General features: G+C 34.8%; 2 protein-coding genes across 2 annotated transcripts; both read right to left on the reverse strand.

Moving 5' to 3' along the window:
* Positions 1–453: 453 nt before the first annotated feature.
* LOC135946111 (brachyurin-like) lies at positions 454–3,626 on the reverse strand. Its single transcript, XM_065494172.1, has 8 exons — positions 3,548–3,626; positions 2,871–2,974; positions 2,541–2,811; positions 2,324–2,484; positions 2,166–2,261; positions 1,689–1,781; positions 1,011–1,165; positions 454–690 (listed from the first exon to the last, which is right to left on the reverse strand). The coding sequence occupies exons 2-8, from the start codon at positions 2,950–2,952 to the stop codon at positions 520–522; spliced, it is 1,029 nt and encodes a 342-aa protein (XP_065350244.1). The 5' UTR covers positions 2,953–2,974; positions 3,548–3,626; the 3' UTR covers positions 454–519.
* A 2,210-nt stretch (positions 3,627–5,836) lies between these two features.
* On the reverse strand, positions 5,837–10,668 carry LOC135946117 (brachyurin-like). The gene is made up of 8 exons (XM_065494179.1): positions 10,564–10,668; positions 9,671–9,706; positions 8,343–8,433; positions 8,057–8,291; positions 7,847–8,001; positions 7,688–7,786; positions 7,321–7,469; positions 5,837–7,093 (listed from the first exon to the last, which is right to left on the reverse strand). The coding sequence occupies exons 1-8, from the start codon at positions 10,621–10,623 to the stop codon at positions 6,923–6,925; spliced, it is 996 nt and encodes a 331-aa protein (XP_065350251.1). The 5' UTR covers positions 10,624–10,668; the 3' UTR covers positions 5,837–6,922.
* Between the last annotated feature and the right edge of the window lie 417 nt (positions 10,669–11,085).

The following is an 11,085-nucleotide window of genomic DNA, read 5'->3' on the forward strand; positions in this document are numbered from 1 at the left end:
GTAGAGCGTTTTAGTTTTTGGCCAAATTAACCACTGGATTTTTGGTGCCTTTCTCGGTGCGATAACCATGCACCAACATTATGGTGGAGATTTATTTTATTATATATTTAATGAATTTTGGAAGTTTTAAAAACGCCCTAAATACTTTTTTGCTCAACGTGCCTGACATTTGGTTTTTCTGTAATGGGCTTCTTCAACGAACTGTTCGAAATTAGAGGTGATTGAAAAAATTGTCGTGCAGGAAAGATGAAAATTTTGATTTTTTCAAGTTTGAACAATAATTTTAAAATAAAAGATTTGCATTAGACCGATATTTCTACAAAAACCTATTATTTATATATTATGCACAAAAGACGAAAAACCTGAAGAGTTGCATGCGTCAAAGAAGCAACAACATTTTGACTCAATGTTCTTGATGTATTAAAAAGAAAGGAAACAAATCAATCATTTCAAATAAAAATTATTTATTTGGGTCGCAACTTCCAATACCAACAATAAATAACGATGATTTACGCAGCATTACAGAAAATTTATAAAAGTCTTGGAATGGATCCAGGGAATGTAGGGATAAATCCAGGTGAATGAGCTGGGTTGTTGACGTGGGCAGCCCAAGATTTGAGAGTTGATGCCAATAACTTTCCCGAAGTCATCAGTTGGAGATTCGTAAAAAACAGGTCCGCCAGGGTCAGCCTAAATATTCAAAGATATTTTTATGACATCTTGAAAATGAAATTTAAATTGTTGAATGCCATCTTAGCTCTGTGCAGATTTACTGGGCTAAATAGATAACTTCTAAGAACGGAAAATTTAAATATAAAATTATCTTTTTGTAAAGCGACCTCGCACCAGCAGTAAAAAAATTATAACTGAGAATTTTGAATCAGTATTATTGAAGCAAACGTCCGACTTTACTAATTTCTGTTATTTTACAAAAAAAAAAAAAAAAAACACTAGAGCTCAAAATGACATTATTGTAGCAATGAATATGAGATATTTATAAAAATGCTTACATTGCAGATTCCTTTAGTTCCGCCAGCGGTTTTCAAACATCCCGTGTTTGCTGGGTACAACACGTAAATTGGTGCTGTCTGTTGGTTGCACGTTGCTCTATTCATATTCTGCATATCGATAACATTCAGGGTTGATGGCACGTCCACAAAAGATGCTAAAAATGGCACAAAATGAAATAAATGGAAACGGTAAGTCAATTTCTCTGTAATAATTAATTTTTTCCTAATGAATGAGAACTCTGTAAATGCGTAACCAAATAGGGTAACGTTAGTATGAAGAGGGAAATTTAAATAAAATTCTGGGGGTCGAGACGGGTCTTTGGGTTGCAGTTTTTTTGCAACTTTTTACAGTTAGAACCCGTGATTTGTCGGGGGCCTATTGAGCAAAATTCTAAAAATCCCGTTTCGTATAGTAGTTTCCGAAATCTGACAAGCTAATAACGATCTCCCCCTTTTTGCTTCGCAGTTAGGTTCTACTTTTTCAGCGCTTCAAATTTAACGTTAAAATATTTTAAAAATATTTTTGATAAATATTTTTAATTTAAATTTTAGTTGGAAAATTAATGAAAATAATTTTAGAGTTACACATAGTGAAAGTTACGAGTTATTAATTTCTTTAGTTCCGGAAACTGTATAGTCAAACTTCCCAAGTTTCCTTGGGTAGGTCACACTAAATACCTCTTGCCTGTGCGTTGTTCCATGCATTATTCAGAGTCTGCGTGTCGACAGCAGTCTTTACTGCCCGGTCTTTTATAAGGACCGGAACAGTTGCTAGAAATTGTACAAAATAACAGTTGAAATGGTAAATCGATCAATAAGTAGTATTTTCCTAATACAATTATTTGTTAATCATAGCATTTGAGAACTAACTAGCGAGCTTTTACAGTTGGAAGCCGAGACTTGACAGAGGCATAATTCAAAAAATTATAAAAATCATTATTTTATAAATAAATCTCACAAACTAATAACAATCTTATCTTTTTCATTTCGCCATTCACCTCTACATGTTCAAGTGATCAAATTTATCGTTAATTAATAAAAAAATTAAATTTGAGAAATATTTCATAAAATTATTATTTAAAAAGTTACGGAACATTTTTCAAGTGAAATAAAATAAAATTTTTCCAAAAAATATGTAAATCATGTATAGCTTACCGTCATCAGGAGGACCGAATCCCAGTGTCGTAAAAACAATATTGTCCAACGCAGTGGTGGGTCTGACGAGCGACAGAGAAGCTTTCCCGGCAGTTCCTATAGAATTGCAAGTATAATAATTAAAATGCAAGCAGAGGAACCATTCAAATTTTACTCACCACTAAATTTAAGCGCTGTGTCTAATCTAAGCAGAGCGATGTCATTTAATAAGCAGTTCTGTTTAAAATTGGGATGAATTATTTTCGTGGCTGTACTTTGTGTAGTGGTCGTATTCAGCGGATTCACAATCGCCCCAGCGAAGACAGTAACATCTGTGGCCCTTTAAATAACAAAAATTAGAAACATGACATATATGGAATTACGGAATATAATCACAGCGCGACGCAATGAGCGGCAGTCAACACCCAAACGGTGGACAAAATTACACCCCCGCATTCCTGTATAAGAACCCCAACAGCATTGAAGGATTGAATAAAGACATAGGCAGTGAATGGCGACACGAATGTAGCAGCCGTAAGAGGTGTTCCTCCCAAAATTCTTCCGTTTTCATCCGTTCCGTTGTGATAGATCGGTTTCGTAGTTGTTGAATTAACTCCAGAATTCGTGGTGCTCTCTAAGTTCGACAGGAAGATTTCGGTTTCTGTGTCTGTAAATTTAAAAAAAAAAAAAAATATAGCATGTGAAATTAAATACAATAATAATTACAATTGGCATCTGCCACCAGCGCTTCCAGAGTGTATTCTTTTGTGGCATCCACTGAATCAAAGTTGCTTCTTTTTTTTAACATCTTCTTTCAGACCTTTCGAGACCTTTGAACAAAATATTAAGTTTTTTCCATGAAAGGATATTTTAAAATTATACATTCTCATGCGTTTAGTTCGATTCTCCAAATGAAAATGACAAACGTTTTGGAAATAGTACAGATAAGTAGGATTTAAAAAAGAATTAAAACCGTTTGTTATTTGGGGGCTCTAACTTACCCGGGGTCTAAATATTTTGTTAGTTCTTAAAAATAAAACTATGACAATTTATGTCCCTAAAAAACATTTTTATCCGATTTTTCTCTCTTAAGCACATTCCAAAAATTTTCTCGACCAAGTCACAAAATCATAGCAATATCTTATATCCTGAAGATTCAGCAAAACATCTTTTTACGTTTTTTTAAAGCCACACTGCAAATCAGTGGTTAGAAAATCTCAATGCACTCGTGTCAAATGTGAGTATTTTGCACCACGCAGCAGTGACATGTGGCGGGGTGAGATTTTCTTATCGCTGACTTGCGGTATACGCAAGTAAAAAAATAATGCCAATTGTTAGAAAAAATTCCAACTAAAATTTAGTTTGAAACCTAAATATTTAATGGAAAAATATGGTTTACTCACTCTAGCAGAAGCTTGCGCGAGAAGAGCAAGCACAACAATCCACAGGGAGGTACGCATTGCGAAGCCGGCAGCAGCAGCAAGATGATACCCAGTTGCAGATGATGCGCCTCTTCTTTTCAGGGGTATTTATACTGTATAGAGAGTCCCTTTCCAATCAATCGGCACAGTGAGAAATTGCAAAAAACTAAAATAGCGGAAATACTTGTTTTTTGGTGCTCCCGTTTATACCTGTCGAGAATTTGTAGTTTTCATGACCCTTTTACCTTTACTGTATAGAAGATTCGAGTCGTTCGTTAGTGGCCCGTATTTTTTAGCAGCGGCCAAAAATCACTTTTCCCCCAATACTGATTGGAAGGATTGTTGGGGGTAGAGGGTTTAGGTTTTGGGGAAATAGCTACTGGATTTGTGTTGCCTACCTTGGTTTGAGAACCACGTACATTATGGATGAGTTAATTTTATTGTATTATTTTTTATAATTTTAGGAGATTTAAGAAAACCCTAGTTTTCAAACACAATATTTGATCAATTTTTAGCTAAAATTTGGTTTGCAGACACTGCTCAGTAAGACAAACCGATGGTAAATAAATTAAAATTAGCCACAAGCTTTGTAAGTTTTTATTGGACGATTGCGTTGCGGAAAGTGACAATTTTTCCACCGATCGATGAGTCTCTTTTCAAGTAGAATCGCGAGATTTGAATTTGATATATTATCCATGTAAAGGATTTTTAACCTTAAATTTGGGAGATAGCTCCTAACTCGCTGGAAGCTACAAGACTTTATGTATTGTTTCGCCCAAAACTGAACCTCAATTCCTACTACGAGTTTCCTTGCAAGCAATTCCTGAACATATTTAATTTGAAAATATGACTAAGGTCAAGCACCACCATCTGCTGTGGGCTTACCAAAAAGAAATAAACTTTAAAAAATAGGTTCGCCTTTATTTTTATTTTGCTTGCCTCACGCCACAGGAATTTCGGCCGGTCGCCTGAGAATGAACTTTGCAAAGAGGTAAATCTTTTTGTGCTCTTGAAACGTATAATTAGACTTAATTATTTTAATATTATTCGTTCAGGCCACCAAATGATCCCGGTAATATTTGTTTTGGTGCTATTTAAAGATAGTTAATTATACGAGCGCCAAAGTAGAAAAATCGTGGAAAGTATTTATTACTCTTAATTCACCCACGCGCGGTAGAGACGAACATTCGCGGATTGCGAGCATTGATCTCTCTAAACTTGCAAAGACTTTATTACTAAATTGTCTGTAAATAGAAAACACTCATACTCACTGCCTTTTGCATTTAATAAACACTTGCCGCAATTTTTCTACCTTACTGGCACTTGTAATTAATTCTCGTCAAATAATTTTCCTCAGTTTTAAATTTACAACTTCCGACTTTTCAAAATAGTTAAGTGTGAAGAGAAATTTATATTGCAAGAAGTTTATCCATTTGTTTGAGTTTTTCCGGATGTTTCTTTATTAAATTTAAAAAAAATGACTCAAATAAATTTCTTTCATTTTTCCCGACATTTATAATTTTATTATAAGCCCATATATTTAGTGCTCGAAAAAAAAATGTTTTCCACGTTTCTACGGAGATAGGCTGAATCGATTTGGATTTTCACAGCACGTCAATAGAAATCAGCTTAAGTTCAGAATGCAGAGCAGAAGGATTGAGTCTTAAATATTCTTTTTGCCATCTTTGACATAAGGTCCCCGAAATGCTCAAATGCGCCTCCCAAATTGCCTTAACACTGCGGAGAATTATTGTTGCTTTTCTTCTAATTCCTATAATTTTGTTAATATTGAGCTATTTGCTATCTATAACAATGCGATACATTATTCTTAATTTGGCCAAAAGAGTTTGAAAAAAATGATGTTTAAGTAGCTCTTAAGTTTATCTCATAAGATTAATAATATTATATTAATTATTGTACTTGGTTTTTTGGCGTCATGGTCGTGTTATGCAACCTGTGCAGCACCACTGCCAAGCGGAATAGCTTTGACAAGGAGCTCCGAATTTTCGGGGTTCGTCAAATTTTCGTTGAATGTATCTCTATATAAATTGTGTTCTCCGATTATTTCTAATTTTTTTTTAAAGTATTCCCGATTTCCATTGGGAATTTGTTGGTTTATTATTATCTTTTTATATCGTTAATAAAAATATAAATTCATGCCAAAAATTATTAACCGCGCGCGGTCTATTATTTATTCGAGGAATTTCTCAAAAGCAGTTATTTAATTGTGACGGATTGGTCTGATTTCATTTTTGCTCCATGAAAAGATAAACCGTCGCTAAATTTCGATTGATTTTTATTATTTTTTTATTTACAAACTGTGTGTGCCTTAAAGTGGATTGATAAGGGGCGACAGTTGAAAATTGTTGGATGCAATAAGCAGTTGACCGACAAACAATTTGCAATACATAATCAAAAGAGGACCTTGCTACAGATAAAATTCAAAATTTTCAAATTTTCTCTTAATTTGACAGCGCTTGACCACAGTTTCTTCGCAGATTTCGGTTTCTCTCGTTGAGATCTGTCCAACAGCGTATGAAATCATTTAAGGAAATTATTTTTTAATTGAAATAATTAAGATTTCAAATAATAAAAGCAGGCTAACTTTGCAGCCACTTAAAAAAAATTAATTGTTCCTTAGGTCAATTTCTGCTGCGATCGTAACAAGGTTATTCCAGAATTTTGCAGTATCAATAATCTCTAACAAAATTAGAACCTTAAATATGAAAAATAATTTAACTGACATATTTGGCCAATTGACCAGTTGCATAAACCCTTAGTTATTGAAGCCGCCAACAGATGGCGCAACCACAGACTTTCTTAAAAATTTTGTTTTAAGCGGGTTTAAGGTATTTCTGCTGCGATTTCAGACTCAATCTAGCTATTTTGTTTTTTTAATTAATTTGCTACTTTTTGACGTGCTGAAAACCAAAATCGGTTCAGCCATTTGCCGTAGAAACGTTGGAGAAGATTTTTTTATTTCAAAAAATAGTTTTTCACGATTCTATGGCGATTGGCTGAACCGATTTTGGTTTTCAGCACGTCAAAAAATAGCAAATTAATTGAAAAATGCACAGTAACTAGATTGAGTCTGAAATCGCAGCGGAAGTGCCTTAAAATCGAAAGTCTACGGTGGCACCATCTATTGACGGCTTCGAACACTTATGGTTTATGCTACTGGTGAATTGATTGGCAATTTATATCTTATTGGCATAGAAGTTAGATGATCATGCTTATATAATATTTGGGTATCAAAAGAAAGTTTTTTTTTTTTAAAGTGAGTGCATGTGTTATGAAAGTCTTAATTTTAGCTATCGACCAAACTCTTTTTTTAGCAGCAGTATCAATGAAGAAATATTACGTAAACGCCATCTTGGTATTGGCTTGGATCCATCCAAGGAAGGGGTAAATGTAGGTGAACGGGCTGGGAAGATCGCGAGTGCAGCCAACGTATTGAGAGCTGATGCCAATAATTTCTGCTGAGCTCCTACTTGGAGATGTGTAAAGCACGGGTCCACCGGCATCAGCCTAAAAATGAAAATAAATCTGTACTAGGACTCGCAGAAAAACACATTCGATAAACCCGATGCATATATATACAACTATTAATTTCCAAGGGATAATATTCTGAGGAAAAATTTAAATTGATTATTCTGAAATCATGTCGACCCAAGCGACTCTCTGTAATTTAACCATCCCTCACATAAATTCACAAATTCAATATGCCATATATAAGGTTTTTATAAAAATCTTACATTGCAAATTCCTTCGTTTCCGGAATTGGTGCTTAAACAACCAGTGTTTGCTGGGTACGTCACGTAAGCAGCTATCGTCTCAGAGTTGCATTTGGCCTTATTCATATTCTGTACTTCGACGATATTCAGCGCTGACCCCGGATCCACTGCTGTAAAAATATGAAAAAAATAAATATTAAATCCATTTTCGTAAAACTAATTACTGGTTCTAATGAAAGCCCGTGAGAATCGAATCAAATATATGACCTTATTTGCACTTTTTTGTCGTTTTTGATGTCAATGTACTTTTGCAGCCCTTCCCAGATGTCAAATAAAAAAATTCTCCATTTTAAAGTGGACAAAAATTACTGCTGATAAGCTTTCTTACTGTCGTCATTAGGGCGGCCGAATCCCAGTGTGGTGAATGCAGCATTGTCCCACGCTTTGCTGGGTATGGCGGCCGAACATCGAGCTGTCCCGATATTTGCTGGAATAGCATGTAATTAATAATACACTGCAGAATTTTTAAATTGCATTTTTCACTCACTGCCAAGAGTGAGCGGTGTGCTCATTTTAAGCAGCGCGATATCGTTGATCATGAAATTACGTCTAAAACCGGGATGAATTATGGCCGTGGCTGTCACTGGGGTGGCAGACGTCGGATCTTCAAACTCCCCAGCGTAAACCTTAATAGTGGTCGCCCTGCAAATATTAAAAAGTTACACACATGGAATGTTGGAAATAAATAAACACGTACAGTGCAACGCAGTGAGCTGCGGTTATCACCCAAGAGGCGGACAAAATTGCACCGCCACACTCCTTCAGAATTTTGCTAGCGCAATTCTCGCCTTGAATGAAAACGTAGAAATTGAACTGCGAAAATGTAGCAGACGTGAGGCCCGTTCCACCCAATATTCTTCCATTGTCATCATCTTCAAAGCTCGTGGCGCTCTCTTTAGTTTTATTAGCCGGCAAGGCCTCGATCTCGGTGTCTATAAATTTTAGAGTTATTATTGCATTGAAAAAAAGAAATGAATATTTACAATTATGGGTATCTTCCTCTAGTTTTTCTTGTGTGTTTTTATATATGTCGTTCTTTACATCGTGGTGGCCTATTTTTTCTGCATTTTCTTGCTGAAATTTCAACACCATTATTGAACAAAGATTCATTTAAGGATTATAAAAAGGTGGCTTTGAATTTTAGACAATCAGCTATTGAACCAAAAAAAAAAGAGTTGGCTAAATATATTCACCGTATTTTTTTAATTAAAAAATCCTCTCTTCTTAGTTAAAAATATTCTTACATCTTCTACTTGAGATGCATATATATATTATGTTTAAAGTAATATATCAAGGGGTAGTTATAGATGATGATTTTTTAATGCTTTCGCAAGAAATACATAAAATTAGCATTAAAGAATTATAAAAATTTAAATCTTCCCAATCTTCAAGAAAGACAAAACAATACAGATTACAGATGCACGGACCTGTTAGTGAGCAATTGAATGTGTGCCCCGCAGCAAAAAAATGAGGCTGAAAATTTCAGAGAGGAGATTTTAAGTTTTCAAAAAATTACACTTCAAAAGTAAAAAATTTAACATTTTTTTTTATTTTTTGGGTTTTTGCACTTCTAAATCTCGAGTTCTAACAACCACAAATGCCAAAACTACCCACCGTTAGAGTCTTCTCAACCTCCACTAACCAGCTAAAGTGTTAAAGGGGTGCTTACCCCCTTCCCCTTTCAACCCCATTGCTACAATTTCGATAGTAAATTTTTGCATGCTTCCTCTGGGCTTACTTTTTTCGGGAAGTTATTGAATTACAGACACTTAAAGATGGAATGCAATCACCACTAAACCCTTCAGTTGGTTAGGGGAGGATGAGACAGTTTCAACGGGGGGTAGTTTTTGCGATTCTGATGGTTAGAACCCGAGATTTGGAAAAATAACGAAATTTGAATAAAATCCTATTTTTACGTATTTTTGGTTTCTTTGCACCTCCAAATCTCAGGTTCTAATCATCATAATTGCAAAAAATACCCACCGTTGGACTCGTCTTGACCTCCCCTGACCAGCTGAAGGGTTTAGGGGAGATTGCTTTCCATCCCTAAGTTTTTATACAGTTTGTACGATGCAACATTGAGCGGCGCCAGGAACGGTCGTCGCTTTTCATCAAACTTGTAGCAAAGGGAATGAAGGGGGATTGGTTTATGCACCTCATAAACCCTTCAGATCATCAGGGCGGGTCGAGACGAGTCCAACGGTGCGTATTTTTTTTTAGCAATTTTAATGGTTAGAACTCGAGAATAAGAGTTGCAAAATTGACAAAATTTGAAAAAAATCCAATTTTTTTCAGTTTTGAAGTGAAATACCTTGATGATGTTTTGTACTGCAGGCGCAGACTGTCTCTGAAAAGAGGAATCGATTAATTTTGCATTATTGTGTGTAACTTTGTAAAATTTGGATCTGGACTCTGCAAATGAAGAAATTCGGGTTTGTTAAATAAATTTAAATATTGAAGAGGTGTTTCATTTTTTTTCAGACATAAAAAAATTCATAAGCCTTCTACAAAATGGATAAAATAAGATGTAAAATGAAAAAAAAGCATTTAAAATCTTACGTAGTGCTTTTTTGTTGATTTTATTGCATATATTAGCGCATTTAAGAAGTAAGAAAAGTCAGGTGTAGATAATTGGTAAAATATTACATATGTTATAATAAAAATTTTAATGTTTTAAAAGGATGGATACTGCCAGATCCTGGAAAATGCTTGTTGACTGTGCTGATGCATGAACTTATCCCTTAGGATTCAGTTAAATCAAAAATTAACCTGAGTATAGCGTTGTAAAATAATTTTTAGGAAAGTGGCTGCAAAGTTAGAATGCTTTTCAACTGTCTTCATAGTGGAAATCCTATTTTGTTTCACAATAAAGAGTTTCCCTACAAGGTTTCACACACGCTGCTGGACAGATCTCGACGCGAGGAATCGAAATCTGCCAAGAAAATGTGGTCAAACACTGTAAATTTTGGAGAAAATTTGAATTTTTTCTGTCATAAGGTCCATTTTTTGACTATTGCAAATTGTAGAATAAACTTTTTAATCGATCAACTTCTTGTTGCGAGTAAAAATTCAAATAATGTTTAAATTATTCTCTGTTTGAATCCACTTTAATGACTACTATTTATTGTTGTGTTTAATTTTAAAAAAATGTATGACTTGTAAGAATAAATAGATAAGTAGTAAAAATTATAGTACAATACTCACTATAGCAGAAGCTTGCTGGAGAAGAGCAAGCAGCAGCACAATCCAGAAAGAGTTCCGCATTGCTAAGCCGACAGCAGCAATTTGAGTTCTAGTTGCAGAGGTAGCGCCTTTTTATTGCCGCTCTTTATATAAAGCGCCTAGAGAGTAGAACTCACTCTGGGGCAAACGTGAGTGAGTAGAGCATGCGCAAAAAAAACACATTAATTGGGCATAATTGGGCCATTTACAGTAGGAGCACACACAAAAATCGAGCAAAAAATTTGTATCTTACTTGTGACGCACATTGTGACGCACATTGTGACGCAAATCGTGGCTCTCCCATCTTATTAATTTCGATTTAATTAATATTATATGGAGGAATAAAGGTAATAACGGCACACGCGATAAAAAGTTGCTGCTGCGGCCTTCTGCCGACCAGTTTTTTGTCTGGCTTGGAGTTTTTAAGTATGAAAAAAAAAGGTTTTGGCTCTTACTATTTTTATTTAGTACCATTTTATATAAAAATTGTTAAAAAAAATGTAT

Source organism: Cloeon dipterum, chromosome X (assembly GCF_949628265.1).
Source record: "Cloeon dipterum chromosome X, ieCloDipt1.1, whole genome shotgun sequence".
Taxonomy (NCBI): Eukaryota; Metazoa; Arthropoda; class Insecta; order Ephemeroptera; family Baetidae; genus Cloeon; species Cloeon dipterum.